Source organism: Glycine max, chromosome 9 (genome assembly GCF_000004515.6).
Source record: "Glycine max cultivar Williams 82 chromosome 9, Glycine_max_v4.0, whole genome shotgun sequence".
In the NCBI taxonomy this organism is placed as follows: Eukaryota; Viridiplantae; Streptophyta; class Magnoliopsida; order Fabales; family Fabaceae; genus Glycine; species Glycine max.
The window spans coordinates 33528095-33552328 of record NC_038245.2 but is presented as its reverse complement, the minus strand read 5'-3'; the positions used below and the strand labels follow the sequence as shown (position 1 = coordinate 33552328).

Genomic DNA, 24234 nt, shown 5'->3' with positions numbered 1-24234 from the left:
TTTCTCTGTTTTGGCACTCAACATGAACACTCATTTCTGGTGTAGGATTACAAGCCAAATTTTATTGATTTGATGTTGCTTAGCGAAGTGACAATGCTAAAGGAACAAATAACAATGTCAACTAGCTGGTGAATCCACTGTGTTTTACTATAAGATGTGAGGATTTGTGTCTCATTCTCTGCCACATGTTTTGTTTTGGTGTGATATATTTTTTATTTTTTATTTTGTGCAAGTGAATTAAGGGATGTTGAAATGTTCTACTTACAGGAAAGGAGATTATTATTGTTATCTTGCCGAATATAAGTCAGGCAATGAGAAGAAGGAAGCTGTTGATCAGTCTATGAAAGCATATGAGGTGCATTTTATATTGTTTTAATGTTTTTGCATTATATATGATGTTTTCTATCCTATGGATGGTTGTTTACCGGGTTTATTGCAAATATGCAGTGCCTATTAGCAATTAATCTAAGATTCTTTCGCTCTTCATTTTGGTTTTGGTAGACAAAATAATCTCATGGTTTGTTTTGGTTGTGTTAAGTTCATTTTTCTTTCAAACCTGTTGTAAAACTTCATATCATTGACAATAGACAAATAATGGTTCTGATTGAGAAAATAATATATAATGTGTAAATGATTTCTACACTTTTACTAATTTTAGAATCCACCAGAAAGAGTGGGTTGCTTCATCCTCCACATAAATATCTTTAATTTTACGTATTCTTTCTTGTCAATGCACATTAAGTTTGCAATTTTCTGTAACATCTATTGATACTAATGCCAATTATTCTTTCGAAGTGAGTTGTTTTGTTTCTTGAATCAGTCTTGGAATAACTTTTACTCAAAATGAGTTTCCTCTTCAGAATACTTTATCCTTTCATCCCCTACCTAACCCAAGTATGTTTTTGGTTATTGTAGTCTGCTACCATTGCAGCAGAGGCTGATTTACCTCCCACACATCCCATCCGATTGGGTCTAGCTTTAAATTTCTCAGTTTTCTATTATGAGATCTTGAACTCCCCTGAAAGGTTTGTGGCTTTTAAAGCCTGACAAAACCCAAGTGCACAGCTTCTCCTTGCGCTATTTATTTAGCTTCTCACTTTTCCTCTCTCTCTCAAATCAGTGGTTGCTCACAAACTACTAAAGACCCATCAAAGAAGAAAGGTAAAGACAACATCACGATGTAATCTTTTTTTGTGCTTCCCTCTTGCTTATTTCATTTTTCTTTCCAATGCACACTTGCATGAATTCAGTCAGTGATTGATTTTATGATTTTGTTTTATTGTATTGAAAATAATGCCATTCTCTTTATGGTCATATATTCTGCTTTATGCAAATTGAGCTTTTTATTTATTTATTTCAGTTGAACAAGGCTGTTAGTAGACCAAGAAGTCCAGGAGTTATTGGTGAACAGGGATCAAGAGAAACTAAGTAAGCAATTGCTTCAGCTAATTGATGTTGCTTATATGTATTTATCACTTTTACTTGTACCTTAAAATTAATCAAATCTGGAAAAAAAATATTAATTTCACGTACCATCGTGAAAGAGTGAGATACATAATTTTTAATTAATTAATTTTAAAAAATAAAGCTCAAATAGTTACATTCAGAAAATTAACTTTATATTCTAATATAAAAGCGCATTAACATATGAATACTAAAAGAATTTCATTTCAATTGGAAGTTTTGTTTCAACTCTATTAATTTGAGGCAATATATATATTAACATATAATTTGTAATTTAAGTCTGTATAAAACTTGATAAACGAAATGAACGTAATAGCTAAGTTTTATAATATAATGACTATTGACTAGATTAAAAGAAGTTCTCAAAACTATTTGATAATATAATTACGTAATTAATTTACATGTGCTTTATTGATTCCAACTTTTTGGTTTATTTGGTTTATTTACATGTGCTTTAAAAGTAATTATTAATTTACAATGGTCAATTTGGTAACAAATATGTCTAAATATTGATTCCAACTAAAAAATAAACCACAAAGATTCATATTTAATCACATGTTATCAATATTTGAGGTCAACAATGTCTAGGAAACGTTATAATTATTATATTCATTTATAATTTATTTATTTATTAAATAATGATGCTTCTGATGGCGTATAACATTTTGAAGGAAAATATATATAATATTTTTAACAAATAATTACATGTTTGATTATGCATCCTGTAGAAGATAGAATTTGCATTTGTATATTATTTTCTACATTTTTTTGACATTTAATTATAAATTTTGGTTGGAAGATTGGAGCACCAAGTCTAGACTATCAGGCATAATCTTAACCATCTTTGTTGACGTATAATAACAGGTATTTATATATTGTTTCACTATGTTTCAATCTTTTAATTCTTCATGTTATAATGGATCTTTTTTCTTTATTTATAATAATGGATATATCCAAATAGTTACTTGATTTATATTTGTTTATGTTTTTAAATGTGTTGAGCGGGAGTGCTTGCTTGGAGTCGTTCACAATTGTTGAGTTGGTGATTGTAAAAAATGTTATCGACTGATGTTTTTGGGGTATATTTTAAACTATGTTGTTCATGAGTTTGTTATTTTTACTTTGATATGTTTAAAGTTACTCTTATCATATATTCAATTGTGAATTGGTATTGTGTATTGTCTGGGTAGAGTTTGAATTCAAAGCTGGAGGAGAAAACCATAACCAAGCATTAAATTTTTATCACAGAAGTTCCTGTAATTTAGTGTGCTTGGTTCAACTTATTTTGGAGAAATAATTGCTTTTACGGGCTTTCTAGATATTTTTTGAAAAATAAGTGATTCTAAGACGGTTGTTAACTAATGACCGTCTTAGAATGTCCACTTTCTAAGACGGTTGTGAGTTAATGACTGTCTTAGAAAGTAAACTTTCTAAGACGGTTATTAGACGATCGTCTTAAAAAATAAACATTCTAAGACGGTTGTTAACTAATGACTGTCTTAGAATGTTCACTTTCTAAGACGGTCGTTAACTAATGATCGTCTTAAAAAGTTAAACTTTTCTAAGATGGTTACTTTATAACTGTTGTAAAAAGTTAAACTTTTTTATGACATTGAATATAAAAACAATTTGTAAACCGTCGTTGAATGGGTCTTTTAACCGTCATAAAAGAGTAGTGAATGAAAACTGAGATGATTATTTCCACTGTGGCATTTCACGTTGGTTAGAGTATGCAATGTTCATTGTTTTTCAATCTTTTGTTAAATGTTACTTCATGCTTTTATAAGTCATAGGGTGGTATCTAGTATAGCTTGTTATGTCCACAGCTTATGTTTTGGAATATATGATTTTAGGTAGGCTAAATTAAAATATATGTTTTAAGTTCTTAAGAAATATAGTAAATTTTATTTTTCTTTTATTTCTAATAATATTTATTTTTTGTTAAAGGTTCTTGATAAAATAAAATATTTCTTTTTTATACTTGTTACGTTGGATCTATTAAGTTAAATTTTAAAATTATGATTTCAAGTTGGTATTTGAATACCTAGTATAATTTTTTTGGATATAAATTGTTTCAAAATAATTACAAATTTAACAATTTCGAAAACAAAAACATAAATGATAAACACTTTGTATCATTCACTTTTGAAAAAAACAAATTATTTTTAAATATTTCCTTACAAAAATGATAAAATAAATTATTTATCTTTAAAAATAACAATAAAAGATAAAAATAATAATTAAAGTTCGTATTTAAAATCTTAACATCAAATTTTTTAAATAAAAATATACACATAAGGAATCTTTAAAAAGCCTTAATTATTAAAATAAAAATATTATCATAATTAAAGTTGATATTTGAAATACTGATGCAAAAATAATTTTAAATAAATATTTTAAACAAAAAGATAGTATTAAAAATTGTAAATATATAAAACAGGTATTAAATAACATACTTAAATGTTAATTTGAAATAAATTACACTTGAAATAATAAAAAAAAGTGTTTTGAAATATTTCTTTACAAAACCAATAAAATAATTTATTATTATTTATATAAAAAAATATAACTGAATGAAGACCAAAGTTAAATTTTCAATTTAAACAAAAAAATAAGTTTTTCAAAAATTAAAATTTTTAAGAAATTAATAATTTACATATTGCAAAAAATTCAAATAAATATGAAATATAATGACGTGTATATTTAAAACCATTAATGTTTGAAAAATAATAATATGTTTGGTTAAAATATATTTACAACATTAATAAAAAAATGTTTTTAAAATAAAAATTCAATATGGAGTGAGAATTAAAGTTTAGTTTTCAAAATTATCTTAACAAGAATTTATTAAATATTTTTTTTATTAGGATGAAAGTTTAAAATATAAAAATGAATTATAAATAACATTGAATTGAATATTTTGAATGATTTACTTTATTGAAATTTTTGTTATAAATCATTTAAGAATTTTTTAAAGAAAAAAAAAACAAAAACTAGAAATTTTTAAAAGTAATGAATTAATTAAATTTTAAATTTAATTTAAGGAAAACAGATGTTCATGTTTGGAAAACTTATTTATTGGAAAAATAATTAATTATGGTTTCTTCCTATTGATGCATCGGTTTCTTCCTCAATCAATCTCAAATTGATGTTGAAAGTGCACTCGTGTCAACATGGATTCAAAATGGGGTTTAAACTTCTTTTAACCAATTTTATGGACATATATATCTACTATTATCATTAGAAAATGCAGAAGTAGATGCATGCAGTTTCACTACTAGAAAAATGTCGATTAAATGAGAATTTTCCTGCGGATTTTGCATAAAAAAATCACAGGAAGTGCATTTCCTGCAAATTTTTCTGTGGATTCAAATTGTAAAAGCTTCGTAGATCCTGCGAATTTAAAATTGGCAGGAAATGTTTCTACAAATTTCAAAATCCGCAGCAAATTCCGTAGGTAAATTTCCCACGAATTTTAAAAAATTGAATCTTTCAAATCTTATATAAATATATTATTTTTCACTTTATAATTTTTATATTTTTGTTTTTAATAAAAAAAATTCAACTATGAAATATTCCGTTAGTTATTATTACTGTTACGTCCACAACACATAAGTAGTTAAGAAGTTTGTACAACACCTGCTAGTAAAAACAATAAAGTCCCAAAATGTGTAAAAACTACAATTTTCTGATTGATTAAATAACCCACTGTAAAAAAAGGCAGGATACTTTTCTGCGAATTTCAAAATTTGCAGAAAATTCCGCAGGTAAATTTCCAGCGAATTTAAAAAAAAATTGAATTTTTCAAATCTTGTATAAATACATTATTTTTTACTTTATAATTTTTATTATTTTGTTTTTAATAATATCTTTTTGAACTATGAAATATTCAATAAGTTATTATTACTTATATGTCCACAACACATAAGTAGATAAAAAGGTTGTACAACACCTTCTAGTAAAAAACATTAAAGTCCAAAAAATGTGTAAAAATTACATTTTTCTGATTGATTAAATAATCCTGTAAAAAATTGAATTCAACGCATCATCTTTATAGTTGATGTCGAGCTTATGCTTCCATGTGTTCAATGTGATTTCCACTGTTTTATCTACATGTTTATGAAAGAAAGTTCGCGTTAAAAGAATAAAAGAAGGAATTTTTAACTCTTGAAATTATATGGAATAATATTATATATACTAACTCCCTATTACCAATAAAATATACAAATAAAAAGCAAAAGCAAAACAAAATCTATAGTAGTATAAATTCCAATTCAATGTAGTTGTTCATCAGTGCCTATTAGAATAAAATAGAAAAAATTGCATAGTAATCTTCAAATCACACTACTTGAAGATATCACACTTTCATCACAAGAAGCCTCCAACTAGCAATACATATCTTATGATAGCAACACGGCCCAAAGGAGTAGCTAAGTAACAGTAGTAGCAGAGGAAAAAAGTAGCAGAGGGAATAAAAGGCAGGCACAATATTTCATTCTCTATTGAGCCCCACTTGATTCAGTATGCGGGTGTAGGTATTGTTGATCACTTTACCAAAGGAGACTTGGGTGCTTTGCCTACCAATTATAAAACTTATAAAGTTGCTGTTTTTATGGAGATTGTGTGCAAACTTCATGTCTTCCCGTGCAGTATTACCGCCAAAGCCTAATACTGTAGAGGAAATTAAGTATCTGTGACCTAATTTTCATCAGTAAATTCTGGAAGAAATTGTTCTGGCTCAATGGAACCATGCTTCGGATGAGCACCAACAGCTAAACAAAAGTCCTCAACAGAATCCCTTGAGCAATGTCTTGGCACTTTTGTTCATGACAAACCTTTCCAATGGTTTTATTTTCTCACGCTTGCAGAATGGTCCTATAATACCACTGTTCATTCTGTCATTGATGTTTCTCCATTTGAAGCCACTTATGGCAAACCACCACTGTCAGTCCCTCAATATCTATCAGGGCCCAATTACACTCAACCTTGCAGAATCGTTTAGCCAAAGCTCAGGTTGGAATGAAGAAAGTTGTTGGCGCGTACTGTTGTGATGTCTCCCTTTCGGTTGGTGATTGGGTGTATGTTCGACTCCGCCAGCTTAGATCCACTTATACTAAATGTCCAAATGCTTCTACAGACATTATTGAGTTCTGGAACACATAGGTTCAATGGCTTATCACCTTCAGTTGCCCGACTCATCCAAGATTAACCTGGTGTTTCATGTATCAATGTTGAAACTTCATCAGGGTCCACCACCTTCTACTTCGGAGGATCCAATGCTGAGTCTATTGACCGAAAATCTCCCCTTCATCGAGCCCCTTACAATTCTGGATTGGCAATGGGACACCTTATCCTCACCCCCGTCCAAGAAGGTCCTGGTACAATGTATTGATAAATATTTGTGTTTTAATTTAAAATTTATAAATATATATTAATTATATTAATTCTATTTTATAAAATAAAATATTTATTTTAGATTTTTTTAAGATTTTGTTTTAATTAGTCAACTAGTTTGTTATGTTTGTTGTGACAACTGTAGGTTAGTTTTCCAACGGTCATATTTTGTTGTTGCAAAAGTGCCTATATATATATATATATATATATATATATATATATATATATATATATCTTTCCTCTTTTCTAAAAAAGGATACAGAGAACGTCTGGTTTCTTTCTCCCAAAAAAATTGTCTCTTTCTTTACCTATAAAAACTTATTTTTATGAGAGCAAGAGCATTGGTGTTCAGAAGGTTCAGGGATCCTTTCGCTGCACACGATCGAAACCAACGGGTTGTCGTATTTTAGGAAAGGAGCGCAATCAAATTTTCCTACCAGTGCAGTGGGGCGTTTTCTCTCTAAGGATAGCGTTTACGCGCTTCAACCCAGGCTATATTTTTCTTCCCCTAATTTATTTTTTCCTTGTGCTTATTGTATGTTATAATGCATTATTCATGTGTTGTCAATTAAATTTATTTTGCTACTGTTATTTTGTTATTTAATTCAAGACTGTGGACCTTCTTCATATTTATTTTCTTTCATTTTTATTTTATTTTCTAACCGTCTTAGAGAGAAAAACTTATTTTTCACTTTCTTCTTGCATAGTCTTTTCTGCAGTAGCATTCTATTTTATCAAAATGTCTGTCATGGATATGATTAAGTCCCTTTCCAGTAAGCCTGAAAAATTTACGAGTGAAATTTTTTTCTGTTGGCAACAACAAATGAAATTATGGCTTACTAAATTGGATTTATACTCTGTGATTTCTAAAAGAGAAATAAAAACTTCAACTTCCTCTACTGATATAGTTCAAACTAATGCAACCATTAAGCATGATGTTTCTGATAAAGATATTTTATGTCATGGACGCATTTTAAGTGCTTTGGCTGATAACATATATAATATTTTTTGCCATACCAAAACTTTTGTTGAGTTATGGGAAGCACTTGAATTGAAATATGGATCTGCTGAAAAAGGTTTAAGTCGTTACTCTTGTAAAAAAATGATTGAGTTTCAAATGATTGATGAAAAATCTATTTCAGATCAGATCCATGAATTTGAAAACATTGTTTATGACATGAAATTGAAAGGAATCGTTTTGCTTGACATTATGCTTGTGGCTTTCATGATTTCAAAATTGCCTCCTTCGTGGATTGATTTTGCTCGAAGCCTGAAACATAAACATGAAAGTTTTACCTTTGATGATTTGATTGTATGTCTCCACATTGAGGATAAACATCATTCATCTCAAAAACACTTGCAAAAATTTGATTCTCACTCTAAGGCCTATCTTGTTGAGAGCTCTAGCAAACCTTTCTCTAAGTCCTTCAAAAGGCATGGGTTTAACAAAAATAAATTTGGTAGAAAGCCTTCCTTTTGTAAAAATAAGAACAATGCTTTTAATAACAACAATAAGCCAAAGGATAAAAATTCGGGGAATGAAATTTTTTGCTTTGTTTGTGGGCGAGCCAATCATTTGGCTAAGAATTGTTTTCAACGTCATCGTCAACCCACGTCTTTCCCTAAACCTCAGGCTAATGTTGTTACCAACAGTGTTGCCTCTGATTCCCCATCTGACAGGTACCATGTCACTAGCCCTGAGTTAAATTGTGTTTTTAACTCAAATGATTGGTTTATAGACTCCGGGGCTAATGTTCATGTGTGTGCTGATAAAAAGTTATTTTCTTTATATCAGGAATCAAGCACACGTACTATGAGCATGGGGAATGGGAGTATGGCACATGTGTTAGGAGAAGGTCAAGTGAAGCTAGAGCTATCTTTAGGAAACTTTGTTGTTTTAGATGGTGTCTATCATATTTCTGATATTAGGAAAAATTTAATAAGTACTTCTTTGTTAGTCCAACAAGGGTACAAGGTTGTTTTTGAATCCAATAGAGTTGTTATTACGAGACATGGTAATTTTATTGGTAAAGGCTACATTTGTGATGGTTTGTTTAAGTTAAGTCTTATGTCTCAATCTATTAATAAAATATCCAATATTTCTTCTTTTGTTGCAAATGTTGAATGTTCTAATATGTGGCATGCTAGACTTGGACATGTGAATTTGAATTCTATCAAAAGAATGATGTCTCTTAATCTTATTCCTAAGGCTTCCATTGATTTAAAACAAAAATGTGAAACATGTATTCAAGCAAAGCAACCTAGAAAAAGTTTTACTACATGTATTGAAAGAGAAACTAACTTGCTTGAATTGGTTCATAGTGATGTATGTGATAGTAATGATGTGTTAACACGTGGTGGTAAGAGATATTTTATTACTTTCGTTGATGATTTCTCCAAATATTGTTATGTGTATTTAGTTAATCACAAAAGTGATTTGTTTGATAAGTTCAAAGTATATAAAATAGAAGTAGAAAATCAATTAGAAAGAAAAATTAAAATTTTACGTTCTGATAGAGGTGGAGAATACACATCTTTAGACATGAGTAATTTTTGTGAAATGCATGGTATTATTCATGAAGTGACACCTTCGTATGCTCCTCAATCTAATGGTATTGTGGAAAGAAAGAATCGTACATTGCTTGATATGGTGAATGCTATGCTTGTAAGTTCTGGTTTACCAAGTAATATGTGGGGTGAAGCTTTGTATTCTGCATGTCATATCCTTAATAGAGTGCCTTATAAAAATTTTGAAAAACCCCTTATGAGCTATGGAGAAAAAGAGAACCAAATCTGAAATATCTTAAAGTGTGGGGGTGTCAAGCAAAGGTAAACATCCCCATTAATAAGAAAAGGAAAAATGGACCAAAAACTGTTGATTGTGTTTTTGTTGGATACTCTATGCATAGTACTACTTATAGATTTTTGGTGGTTAATTCAGAAGTGTCTGAAATTTCTAATGGTACTATTATGGAATCTAGAGATGCTACTTTCTTTGAAAATATTTTTCCTTTGAAAAATAAATTGTCTAAATTTGTTTGTGATACTTCTTGTTCTAATTTGTCTTCTTGTAGTAATTAATAAATACATTGTGTTTGAACCTAGGAGGAGTAAAAGATCTAAAAAAGTTAAGGATTTTGGTTCTGAATTTTGCTCTTTTTTGCTTGAAGATGATCCTAAAACTTATGGTGAGGCCATGAGGTCTATTGATGCACCTTTTTGGAAAGAAGCTATTAATGATGAAATGAGTTCTCTTAAAAATAATAAAACTTGGTTTCTTACTGATCTTCCCCCTGGTTATAAAAGTATAGGTTGTAAGTGGGTTTTCCGAAAGAAATTAAGAACTGATGGATCTATAGAAAAATTTAAGGCAAGACTTGTTGTGATTGGGTGTAAACAAATAGAAGGTGTAGATTTCTTTGATACATATTCTCCTGTTTCTAAAGTTACTACCATTAGGGTCTTAATTGCACTTGCTTGTGTTTTTAATTTAGAAATTCATCAAATGGATGTAAAAACTGCCTTTTTAAATGGTGAATTAGAAGAAGAAATTTATATGAGCCAACCTAAAGGCTTTGTAGAACCGGGGAAAGAAAAGAAAGTTTGCAAACTTGTTAAATCTTTATATGGTTTGAAATAAGCTCCAAAGCAATGGCACGAAAAATTTGATCAAATTGTTCTTTCGTATGGTTTTCTAATCAATAATACTGATAAATGTGTGTATGTGAAACAATTTGATGATAATGGATGTGTCATTTTATGTTTGTATGTGGATGACATATTGATATTTGGTAGTAATATGCAATTCATAAATGATGTGAAGTCTTTCTTGTCTAAAATTTTTGATATGAAGGACCTTGGTCCTGTAGATGTGATTTTGGGTATTAAGCTTATAAAGAAAAATGATGGCATGATTTTAACCCAATCACACTATGTTGAAAAGCTATTGAAGAAGTTTAATTATTTTGATGTGAAACCTGTTTCTACTCCTTATGACTCATCCATCAAGCTAAAGAAAAAATTGAGTAAAGGAATTTCTTCACATAAATATTCTCAAATTATCGGTTCTTTGTTGCATTTGGCAAACTTCTCTAGGCCTGACATTGCATATGCAGTTGGTAGATTAGGAAGGTATACTAATAATCCTGATCATTCTCATTGGATTGCATTAGAAAGAGTTTTTAGATACTTAAGAGGAACCAACAATTATGGCATTCATTATACATGTTTTCCTGCAGTAATTGAGGGGTTTAGTGATACAAATTGGATTTCTGATTCTGATGAAACAAAATCAACAAGTGGTTATGTTTTTACTTTAGCTGGTGGTGCAGTATCATGGAAATCTTCTAAACAAACTATTATTTCACGTTCTACTATGGAAGCAAAAATTATTGCTTTGGATACTGCTACTAGTGAGGCTGAGTTTCTTAAAAATTTGTTATGTGATTTGCCATTGTTGAATAAGCCTATACCTCCAATTCCAATGCATTGTGATAGTCAAGTTGTTATATCTAAAGTTACTAGCAAAAATTTTAATGAAAAAAGAAGACACTTAAGAGTGAGACATAAGTCTATTCGAAATTTGATTTCTCATGGTGTCATTTCTCTTAACTTTGTCAGGTCAGAAAATAATATTGCGGATCCGCTTACAAAAGGGTTGACGCGTCAACAAGTACTTGAGTCGTCGAGGGGAATGAGACTAAAGCCCATTATTTAGTTACAACAATGGACACCCGTCTCCGTGTGATTGGTGATCCCATGAATGGAGTTCAACGGGTAACAACGAAATTGTTTGTTGACTAAAGTACACCAAAATGAAATTTGGAGGAGCTGTTCCGTTTCTCATTCCTATGACGAGGTGTATTATAAATTGTGGCAATGTTAAGGTTAAGGTATTTATATATGTGTATTTTTGGTAAAAAAAAAATATCTCTTAATGAATCCGATGACAATTATTGTAGGGGTGGGGGTCACAACCCACTCTTTGAGGATTCACCTAATGAGTGTGGTGGTGGGGCCGCCACTGTGAGATATGGGCTAATCTCTAAGGGACACTCATGAAACAAGATACAAGCGCAAGGCCGTGTAACGCGCTACCACTGATCAGAACCTAATTGAACGCCAATATTGTAGGGGTTGTGTACTAAAGTCCGATTAAAGAATATGTAGTTCAAGACAATCAAGTCACTACATTTTTCTCGGATGGAAGTTCATAAACACTAGGTATAAGGCTCAAACCCAGAAGGTTCCTTATACCGAAATACAATATCACATGCTCTTTCTCTTATGTTTTTATACAAATTATCCTTTAGAAAATATATTTTAAAATTTTAAATTATGTGGGAGAATGTTGATAAATATTTGTGTTTTAATTTAAAATTTATAAATATATATTAATTATATTAATTTATTTTATAAAATAAAATATTTATTTTAGATTTTCTTAAGATTTTGTTTTAATGAGTCAACTAGTTTGTTATGTTTGTTGTGACAACTGTAGGTTGGTTTTCCAACGGTCATATTTTGTTGTTGCAAAAATGCCTATATATATATATCTCTTTCCTCTTTTCTAAAAAAGGATACAGAGAACGTCTGGTTTCTTTCTCCAAAAAAAGATGTCTCTTTCTTTTCCTATAAAAAACTTATTTTTATGATAGCAAGAGTATTGGTGTTTAGAAGGTTCGGGGATCCTTTCGCTACATACGATCGGAACCAACGGGTTGTCGTATCTTGGGAGATGAACTCAATCAAATTTTCTTACCAGTGCAGTGAGACGTTTTCTCTCTAAGGATAGCGTTTACGCGCTTCAACAGAGGCTATATCTTTCTTCCCCTAATTTATTTTTTTTCTTGTGCTTATTGTATGTTATAATGCATTATTCATGTGCTGTCAATTAAATTTATTTTGCTACGGTTATTTTGTTATTTAATTCAAGACTGTGCATCTTTTTCGTATTTATTTTTTTTCATTTTTATTTTATTTTCTAACACAATGGCTAGGACTCGCACCAGAAGATACTACCTAGGAGGATTGGGATGCTTTACGCGTTTGGTACAACCTTGACGGCAAGGTTGAGCTTCCAGGGGAGGGTGTTGATAGTAACGCGACCCAAAGGAGTGACAGACTCAAAAGAGCACAGAGGAAACCAGCTTACCTCCAGGCTTACGCATGATCCCAGCCAGGGGACAACTAGGATAAGGATAGGAATTGCAAATTCTGTTATAGCTGTCGGATAAGGCCATATGTTTTTCTATTAGCGTTTATGCCTTGTAATTTTCCTTTTGTGGATGACCATGTGAATGGAAAACCCACACTCCCTTTGCTGCAAATCATTATAAATACCGTTAGAAATGAAATAAAAGACAGGCACAAATTTACAACCAACAATAGGTAAGTAGCAGTATAGTAGCAGAGCAAAATAGTCTCTCCTAACATCTTACAAGTGAAATCAACAAAAAAAAAAGTATTGTGAATTGTGAAAAGTTTAAATGGCACGTTAAATAACATTTCTATTAAGTATTAGAAAAAAAAAAAAATATTACTAGAGATCGATTGCATGTGTGGTAGTAAATGAGTAGTGCAATGTCCAAGCCACGAAAAGTGGTGTCGCACTGAAATAGTTTCAGTTGGACCAGCAAAAGAGGATAAGGATCCGAGAAGGATCCAACAAAAGTACTCGTTCCTCTCAAGGTCTATGAAGACTATCCCCTTTATTATCGTATGACACCACCATCCACATTATAGTATATATTACTATATGAGTAGTGTTGAAGAGATTCCTAGTAGCTGTGTCGTATGCTAAATTTTAGAGTATTACAAAGTTTGATAAAAGACATCATTTGGTTGGATTTATTTATATATATTTAATTTTCTAGTAGATTGAAGAGTGAAAACTGTAGTGTGTCCAAGAGAGTAAATATGCAGTGTACTGTAATTAGTGGTGTGTAACTAGCAATTGTCATTTTGTAAAATCTAGACAAAAATTTGATGGGTTAAACATAAGTAATAACTACCAAGATTTGAGTGGAGAATGTTCTCTTAATACCTCTTTGGATCATTCGAAATTTAAAATCATCTGTATTTTAACAATTAACTTATTACGAGCTATCAATCTATCTAAGTACTATTAAATCTACTTGGGCAGCAACCTTTGTTATCGATCAGCAGTCTAAAATTATCATGTAGTGTTTAGTTTTAATAGTGCCACTATGAGCTTGTACAGAACCAATCCAAGACATGAACATGCATGAATCCCAACACAACCGCATCAGCTTAAGGGTGTGTTCGTTTGGAAAGAAAAATAGTGAAAAATAGTAAAAATAAATAGTAAAATGACATGGAATCCACACTTTTATACTCTACAATTTGATTCAAAACTTTAATCTCATTTCACCTTTTTTTTCATTTCTTTTTATTCTACCGAACACCTAAAAGCGAATGAATTTATATTGAGCACCTTCTTACTAAAATGGTTGAAGGATCTAGCTAGAATGCAGCTTAACTGTGAAGCGATGACGTCCTCATATGTAGTGTTGTCTCATAAGAAGAATAATTAGTAGATTTATATAGCTTTATTAAATCACTCAACAATTTTTTAAGAAGTAGTTATTATATTTACTTATTTTATAAATAACTGAATTTTTTATTGTTTTAAATAGAAATCTTTTTATTGATAATTTTTTTATTGGGTTTTCTTATTTTTATTATTTGAAATAAAAATAGTTTAAACTTTATGTGTAAAACTAGTAAATATTTTGCAAAAAATGATTAATTTTAAATAATTATTTCTTAAAATTCAAATATTTGAATAACTACAAAAATTGGACACCAGCATGATAGAGAGCTTCAAAGAAATTCAGGAGTCATGATTTGCTAGGACACATCATTCTCGAAACTATCCCTGATATTTCTTTCGTAGCAAATAACAAATCCAAAAGTGAAGACTTTATTATACACTCATAATGGCTTTTGGGGTCTAACATGACTGTACAGTGCTGACTAAGTGACCCAAGCAAAGACTATAATATTGGCGTTGACTTCAGTTGACTTTGTCTTTATTGTAGCATCTATTTTGTTAGTATATACGTACCTTAGGTGTGCTTCAAGTTCTAACAGTTCAATCAGAACAATCTCTTGACCCTCTCTGAAATTCCTTCAGATTCTCCCTTCCCCTTTTTGATTTTTCTTAGAAAACTCCCAACTTGGAATCAATATGAAGGTAAGAATTTGTACCCTCTTTCAAGTTTTCTCTCCTTAAGAACCATATAAATCCATTTATTAATTTTTTTGAGATTTGCTCTGCTTCCATGCTTGAATTATACTCTTTTTTCTAGTTAAGTACAATTTGATGAAATTTGAGATCAAGTTTTAGTGTTCAAATTACAACCTTGCTTGCTTTCAACCTTTTTATTCTTTTTCCTTTTACTGTTCAAGAGATCAAGTTTTGGAACTTTCATGCTTAGAAATGATTATTACTATAGATCCTAAAAGTTCAATAATATTTGTCCGACAGAAAGTGGTGCTAAAGGTGGAACTCCATGATGACAAAATCAAGAAAAAGGCCATGAAGGCAGTATCTGGTATTTCAGGTATGGAATCTCAGCATCCAATAATCTTTGTCAATTGTCATGTTAATTATATACATGTTTTTTATGCTTAGCTAATTAATCAAGGTTAAAAAACCAAATGGTACACAAAATTGAATGTTTTGGGGTGATTTTTTCAGGGGCAGAGTCAGTCTCAGTGGACATGAAGGACCAGAAAATGACTATAATTGGGGATTTTGATCCTGTAACAGCAGTTGGGAAGCTTAGAAAATTCTGTCATGCTGAGATACTTTCAGTTGGACCAGCCAAAGAGGAGAAAAAAGAGAAACCAAAGAAAGAGGATAAGAAGCCAGAAGCCAATAAAAATCCAAAGGAGGAATATGCTCAACTTCTGAAGGTATATGAAGCCTATTATAATCAGACTAGACCTCTGCAATAGCCTGTATACTATTACAGAACTTTGGAAGAGAATCCAACTGGCTGTGTTATTTGCTAAGTATTGGAGTTTGATGGATAATAAATGAGATCAAGGAAAGAAGATTGTTGGACATTTTAGTGTAATTGATCTCTTTATTATGTTAAAATAAGAGTGCACGCTTGTTTTAATGTAATAACGAGATGTTCGGTTAAGGCAAAGGTTGGAAGTTACATGGAAGTTACTAAAACTTCCATCAACGGTTGGAAGTTACATGGAAGTTACTAAAACTTCCATCAACGGCAATTTTTAAAAATAAATAACTTTCATCAACCGCCAAAAACCACCTGTTCTTTGATTATAAATAATCATCCTGGTTCAGAAAGCATAACATGTGAAAAAACATACAAGACCAAAACAAAACTCTTGAATTATAATCTTCTGATTTTATCCGATTGAATAATTTTGGTTGAACCCCGAAATTTGATTCAATCTGAAAGTGTTATACACGACTTCAGATTTATCCAGTATTATCTCGATTTTCAAATCAACCAACAAAAGATTGAATCAAATCTTTCGAGATGACGAACGATAGTTCGAAGATGACAAGCAAGTTTGCGAAGTTGGACAAGTTTGAAGGGTAGGATTTCAGAAGATGGCAGAAGAAGATGCACTTTCTCTTGACAACATTGAATGTGGTGTATGTGTTGAGTACACCGATGCCGGTGTATATGGAAGACGAAACTCTGGATCAAACAAGGAAGCGTTCGAAATGGGAGAACGACGATTACATTTGTCGTGGACACATTCTGAACGGTATGTCTGACTCTCTCTTTGATATTTATCAAAATATTGAGTCTGCTAAGGAATTATGGGACTCTCTTGAATCCAAGTATATGGCAGAAGATGCTTCAAGTAATAAATTCTTAGTTAGTAATTTCTTTAATTACAAAATGATTGATTCGAGGCCTGTTATGGAACAATATAATGAACTGCTGCGGATTTTGGGTCAGTTTACTCAACATGATTTGAAAATGGATGAATCCATTGCAGTTTCATCTATAATTGATAAACTGCCTTCTTCTTGGAAAGACTTCAAGCATACCTTGAAACATAAGAAGGAAGAGTTGACTCTGGTTCAACTCGGTAGTCATTTCATGATTGAGGAGTCGCTGAGGGCTCAGGAAATTGACAAAGTCAATGATAAAAACGTAGCAGACTCCTCTTCCGTTAATATGGTAGAGGAAAGTGGAACAATTAAGCAAAATTACAATGCTAAAGGTAACAAACGAAAATTTCAAGGAAATAAGAACAAAGGTCCAAACAAACAGACAAAATTGTCATGTTGGAAGTGTGGGAAACCTGGTCATTTAAAGAGGGATTGTCGGGTGTTCAAAGGAAAGAACAAGGCTGGTCCAAGTGTGTCTAATGATCCTGAAAAGCAACAAGGTCAGATTGTAGTGAATAATTTTAATTCGAATACGAATTCAAATTATGTATCACTAATATCTGATGCATTCTATGTGCAGGATGATGACGTTGCTTGGTGGTTTGATTCGGGAGCAACAAGCCATGTGTGCAAAGATCGTCGTTGGTTCAAGGAATTTAGACCAATCGATGATGACTCTATTGTGAAGATGGACAATGTTGCAACTGAACCAATCCTAGGATTAGGTTGTGTTAATTTAGTTTTTACTTCCGGAAAAAGTTTGTATTTGGATAATGTCTTATTTGTACCTGATATTCGTAAGAACTTATTGTCTGGTATGGTTTTAAACAATTGTGGTTTCAAGCAAGTACTTGAAAGTGACAAGTACATCTTGTCAAGACATGGTTCGTTTGTTGGATTTGGTTATCGTTGTAATGGAATGTTTAAATTAAACATTGATGTTCCTTTTGTTCATGAATTTATTTGTATGGCCTCGTGTAGTTCTATAACTAATATGACAAAATCAGAAATTTGGCATGCTAGATTAGGACATGTTCATTACAAAAGATTAAAAGATATGTCAAAAACAAGTATGATTCCTCCTTTTGATATGAACATTGAAAAATGCAAAACTTGCATGTTGACCAAGATCACTAGGAAACCTTTTAAGGATGTTAAAAGTGAGACTAAAGTCTTAGACCTTATTCATAGTGATTTGTGTGATTTGCATGCTACTCCATCATTAGGTCATAAAAAATATCTTGTTACTTTTATTGATGATGCATCAAGGTATTGTTATGTATATTTATTAAATACAAAAGATGAAGCTCTTGATAAATTTAAAATTTATAAGAAAGAGGTAGAACTTCATCAAAATGGGCTAATCAAAACTCTTCGTACGGATAGGGGAGGTGAGTATTATGATCCGGTTTATTTTCAATCTACTGGAATAATACATCAAACTACAGCTCCCTATACACCACAACAGAATGGTGTAATCGAAAGGAAGAATAGAACCTTGAAAGAAATGGTGAATTCCATGTTATCCTATTCGGGTTTAAGTGAAGGATTTTGGGGTGAGGCTATGTTGACAGCCTGTTACTTGTTGAACCGAATTCCTAACAAAAGGAATAAGGTTACCCCATATGAACTTTGGCAAAAAAAAACACCAAATTTGAGTTATCTCAAAATTTGGGGATGTAGGGCTGTGAGAACTCAGCATAATTTGGCCGATCATTTAACCAAAGGGTTAAGTAGAGATCTCGTGAAAAGGTCGGCTGTGGGATTTGGATTAAAGTCCATCTGAAATCTCTTATGTTAAGATACCCAATTCCCATCTAATATGACATTAGGTGCTGAATTCAATGTGGAAAGCTTAACATGTAGAGATTGGAACACATCATCGAAAGTATCCCAAAAGGAATGTGTTCGGTTCTGTAAGTTAAGGAGGTTGAAGTATAACTTCTCAATGGTCCTTTTGAAAAATTTCATTTGCAGGTGCAAGAAAGAAAAGGACTACCTATATAAGCATGAAGTTTAGCCGCTTCAAGAAGCTGGGACTTGGCTTTGATATGCTTATGAAGGATAGGGACACAGGCTAGTAAAACTAGTGTCGAGCAAGAGTAATGTTATAAACTATTGTGCAGATTATCTTTATGTATTCATTATGAATAGAAAGGGTTCAATCCTTAGTGACACCCTGATATTCAAATATTTGAAACGTGTAATTTGTTAAGATGAAATTCAATCGTCACGATATTTCATCTATGCAGTAGTTTGTGGTATGTTACGACTTTGGTGATTTGATCGGTAATTACACTAAAATGGGGGAGGTTTGTTGGACATTTTAGTGTAATTGATCTCTTTATTATGTTAAAATAAGAGTGCACGCTTGTTTTAATGTAATAATGAGATGTTCGGTTTAGGCAAAGGTTGGAAGTTACATGGAAGTTACTAAAACTTCCATCAACGGTTGGAAGTTACATGGAAGTTACTAAAACTTCCATCAACGGAAATTTTTAAAAATAAATAACTTCCATCAACCGCCAAAAACCACCTGTTCTTTGATTATAAATAATCATCCTGGTTCAGAAAGCATAACATGTGAAAAAACATACAAGACCAAAACAAAACTCTTGAATTATAATCTTCTGATTTTATCCGATTGAACAATTTTGGTTGAACCCCGAAATTTGATTCAATCTGAAAGTGTTATACACGACTTCAGATTTATCCAGTATTATCTCGATTTTCAAATCAATCAACAAAGATCGTGGCTGGAGTTGAAAAAGATTTATGTTTCTGTTTTTGGAATTTCCTTTTTTCCTTTCCTTTGTTAAGTTTTGGCCTTTCCTCTTGTTTTGGCACACAAAAGAAAATAAAAAGTGCAGTCTAAAGCAGAGAAATATAATATGTACATTATTTTGTGGTGTAATACAATCAATGTATTCAAATTTCTGGCAGTGTTACTTTAGAATTGAGAACTGAAAAATTGGTTATATTATTCAGGTGTTCAATTCTTAGTCTGTGGTTGGTATTGTTCCTTTTGAGAATTAGACATGGCAAGGAGGTACCAGGGGTAAAAAAAGTTCATAAGACAAAATAAAGATTTTTGAAAAAAGGGCAAAAGAAATAAAATTAAAAATTACTAAAGGGAGGGGGTGGCATAATTGCATAAGCATTGCTGAGAATGGAATATGCTAATAGATAGAATGACTTTATTCTTTGTTGTTTGGTTCATTAATCTGAATATAATAAAACATTTTTTAATCTGAAAAACCGGTGCAGAAGACCAACAAAGAGAATTCAGAATTTCACAGTCTAATACAATCCAATAACAAAACAGTGTACATGGTTGCTCAGAAAAAAGTGAAAACCAAGATACAATACAACCTGTCACAATAGTTCTTGACAATGACAACTTAATTCCTCATTTAACACCGCTTAAGGTTCAATTCTATGCTGATTAGGATGACAGTAAATCTTGACTAAGATGATTATGATAACACAGATTTTAGTGGTGGGAAAAATTTGGGACCTTAACGTTCGTTTTAGTTTGTTTATCAATTAATTAATTGAATAAAGTAAGTTATTACAAATCTTTTAATATCTCTTTGATTTATGTTGATAAAAAAAAATTATTTTGTTACAAGTAGCTAACCTTTTCTGCTTGACACAATCTATATTGTTAACATGTTGCTATAAGTATTGCTCAATCTAAGCCATGTACTTATCACAACTTCATTAGCATAATAAAATTAAAAGCGTTATCCCCGAATATTAGGTTATCTCATTGAGTCGCTAGACAGTAGCTCCTATTTGCCTTCCTTTGCAATTGTCACCAAAACAATTCTTGCTTAGCTCTCACAAACTTTAAGTGGTGTATCAAATTAGAATTTCAATATTTTTGTAATATTCAATTAAAATCTTTACATAATATAAATAAGCCTTTGATATTCAATCAAGAATATCAAAATTATTACGTACAAGGGTGTGAATCCTTCTATATTGACATAAAAGATAAGAAATTTATATTATCGGTGAAAGTTGATGATCCAATCATTATTACAACAAGAATTTTAACAATATTTTTTTGTCTAACATTTATAAAAATATTACTAAAAACTTTTGACATTTAAAAATAGTCATAAGATATAAATAAATGTTATAAATATATTCCTATAATATTTTATTGAATGTTGTGTATAATATTGTGAGATAAACTATACACAAGATTTGATAAAATGTCACCAAAATATATTAGTAATACTTATTTATATTTAATAATATTTTTTAAATATTATAAAAAAAATTTAACATTTTTATTAAATATTAAATAAAAAATATTATTAAAGATCAAATGTATAATAATAAGTGAGTAATGAAATGTTCAGGCCACAAAAAGTGGTGTGGCACTCAGATAGTTTCAGTTGGACCAGCAAAAGTGGATAAGGATCCGAGAAGGACCCAACAAAAGTACCCGTTCCTCTCGATCGAGCTCTATGACACCACCATCCACATTATAATATTACTATGAGTAGTGTTGAAGAGATTCTTAGTAGCTGTGTCGTATGCTAAATTTTAGAGTATTACAAAGTTTGATAAAAGACATCATTTGGTTGGTTTTGTATATATATATATATATATATATACAACTACCAAGATTTGAGTGGAGAATGTTCTCTTAATACCTCTTTGGATCATTCGAAATTCAAAATCATCTGTATTTTATCAATTAACTTATTACTAGCAATCAATCTATCTAGTACTATTAAATCTAATTGGACAGCAACCTTTGTTATCGATCAGCAGTCTAAAATTATCATGTAGTGTTTAGTTTTGATAGTGCCACTATGAGCTTGTACAGAACCAATCCAAGACATGAACATGCATGAATCCCAACACAACCGCATCAGTTTAAGGGTGTGTTCGTTTGGAAAGAAAAAAAAGTGAAAAATAGTAAAATGAAATGGAATCCACACTTTTATACTCTACAATTTGATTCAAAACTTTTATCTCATTTCACTTTCTTTCTTTTATTTTCATTCTACTGAACACCTAAAAGCGAATGAATTTATATTGAGCACCTTCTTACTAAAAAGGTTGAAGCGTCTAGAATGCAGCTTAACAGTGAAGCGTCTAGATTTATATTGGGTTATTAAACCACTCAACAATTTTTTTAACAAGTAATTATTATACTTATTTTATAAATAACTGAATTTTTTATTTTTTAAAATAGAAATCTTTTTATTGATAAATTTTATTGCAATTTTTTGTTTTTATTATTTGAAATAAAAATAGTTTAAACTTTATCTGTAAAACTAGTAAATATTTTTGCAAAAATGATTAATTTTAAATTATTATTTCTTAATATTCAAGTATTTGAATAACTACAAAAATTTGACACCAGCATATGTCAACTAATATTTTACCTAAAGCCGATTATTGAAGTAGATATTTTGCATTATTGTATATATAGATAGATAATAATAATTTGACATATTATACTTGTTTTATTCCTTTTTAACTATCGATCTTGTGGATAAATTATGTTCCTATTTATGTACCATTTTCAAAGTTTTAGATAATATTTTTTTTAATAATATATATATATATATATATATATATATATATATATAATTTTGACCTAATTTTTAATTGATTTATATATTTATCATAAAAGTGAAAATAAAAAATAACTAGTTTATCTTTATTTTAGAGTAGAAATGAAAAGGGATTATAAAAAACTTAATAACTATTCATTCTATTACAAAATAAAAAACTTAATGATTTTTTTGGTTTTTGGTTTAAACCTTAAAGTTCACTTAAAAAGAAAATAATGCAGTAAATGAATATTTGAATGATGGAAGGAAGTAGTAAGAGAACATTATCCACTCAAATCTATTAAAGAAGTTTAACTCATTTGATTAAATTAAAAAGACATGAGTTATTATAAATTTCTTAATATTTTCTTGGATTTTATGGATAAAACAAATTCTCCACTCAAATCTTGGTAGTTATTAGTTAAGATCAGCATCAAATTTTTGTTTACATTTTACATGACAAACCAACATACATCACTAATTACAGTACTTCATATTTATTCTCTTGGGCACACCATAGTCTGCAATTTTTTTTTAATCAAGGCTTTTGGCAATCCCAAAGGATCTTGATCAGGTATTATTTTCACAAACATTGGTACTTGAGATCATCTATGAGATATCTTCCATACAAGTCTTAATCACGTTTAAAGTTTACCATCCTCTCTCTAAGGATTGTAGTTCTGCAAAAATGAAACACAAATTTTTTCTCATAAATTTAATGTATGTTATCAATTGAGTTATGTGGTTAAGTATCATAGCCTTCAATCCAGCTACTAGATCATGAAAAATTCAAATAAAAGTAGCAAAATGACTACTTTGTGTTTTATATATATATATATATATCAAACCTTCTTATATTCTCAAATTTAGCAGATGACACAGTCACTAGGATTCTCTTTATAACTTGTGACATAGTAAATTAGGGGATAGGCTTGATGGAGAGGAAGAGATAGTTTTGCTGGCTCCACCTTCTTCGTCTCCTTCTCCTCCTTTGCTGGTTCAACTGAAACAATTTCAGTATGACAACACTTTCTTAGCTTGGACACTACACTCACAGGATCAGTGTCCCCTGATAAGATCATTTGACTGTCTTTTAGGTCAACAGAAATTGATTTAACCCCTGAAAAATAATTACAAATACAATTATTTTTGTTGAAAAATCATTGAATCCTTGATGATGCATGCCATGTATTTTGTTATTGGAAACAAAAGCAAAGTTGTATTAGTAGTGTGAAAATTATGATACCTGAAAGGGCAGAGGCTGTTGTCATAGCCTTTTGCTTGACTCTATCATCGTGCAACTCCACCTTTAGCACTACTTTCTGATTCACAAGAAATCAAAAAAGCTGTCAAGTTAAGACTCAACGAGGATTACTTACTTCTAATTAACATGAAAGGAAAAGTTAATACAACTATATACAAGCCCTAGCGCAACTAAAATAGTCTAGAGCTCTGAGAAAACTCAAAAAACATTAATGTTACATCTCATGAGAGTTTTGTTCTGACCTTCATCGTTGTCAAAGCTTGCTTGTGAGAGCTAAGCAAGAATTGTTTGAAATATTTGGAGACAAATGAAGTTGTGAGAAATATGGCTGGGATTGAGCAATATTTATAGTAGCATATTGTGGGAGACATAGTCGGGTGGAGACTTGGACTCAACACAAGTCAAATCACATGGTAAGGTCTTCAAAATTTTAGTACAATTTTTTTGTTTACGTTACAGTAATTCACGCGGCAGAAACCGTGTCATCTTTACCTACCCTAGGGAGTTCCTTCACGGAAAGTGAACCAATGAAATCTTATAAAAAGTGTAATCATTGAAGGCTTTCGTTATCTCTTTTTAATAACATAGATAAGGGTCTGGTTTGGAAAATGATTATTTTG

The 24234-nt window shown here is 30.7% G+C and overlaps 2 protein-coding genes across 3 annotated transcripts; one reads left to right on the top strand and one right to left on the bottom strand.

Moving 5' to 3' along the window:
- Positions 1 to 14961: 14961 nt before the first annotated feature.
- Positions 14962 to 16015, top strand: LOC100527327 (uncharacterized). Of its 2 annotated transcripts, NM_001251320.2 has the most exon segments (3): positions 14962 to 15076; positions 15371 to 15446; positions 15584 to 15953. In NM_001251320.2, coding segments are annotated over 3 exon segments (342 nt in total). In that variant the 5' UTR covers positions 14962 to 15070; the 3' UTR covers positions 15844 to 15953.
- A 6689-nt stretch (positions 16016 to 22704) lies between these two features.
- On the bottom strand, positions 22705 to 23941 carry LOC100793482 (heavy metal-associated isoprenylated plant protein 39). Its single transcript, XM_006587206.3, has 4 exons — positions 23857 to 23941; positions 23597 to 23672; positions 23199 to 23470; positions 22705 to 23030 (listed from the first exon to the last, which is right to left on the bottom strand). The coding sequence occupies exons 1-3, from the start codon at positions 23860 to 23862 to the stop codon at positions 23217 to 23219; spliced, it is 336 nt and encodes a 111-aa protein (XP_006587269.1). The 5' UTR covers positions 23863 to 23941; the 3' UTR covers positions 22705 to 23030; positions 23199 to 23216.
- Positions 23942 to 24234: the final 293 nt, after the last annotated feature.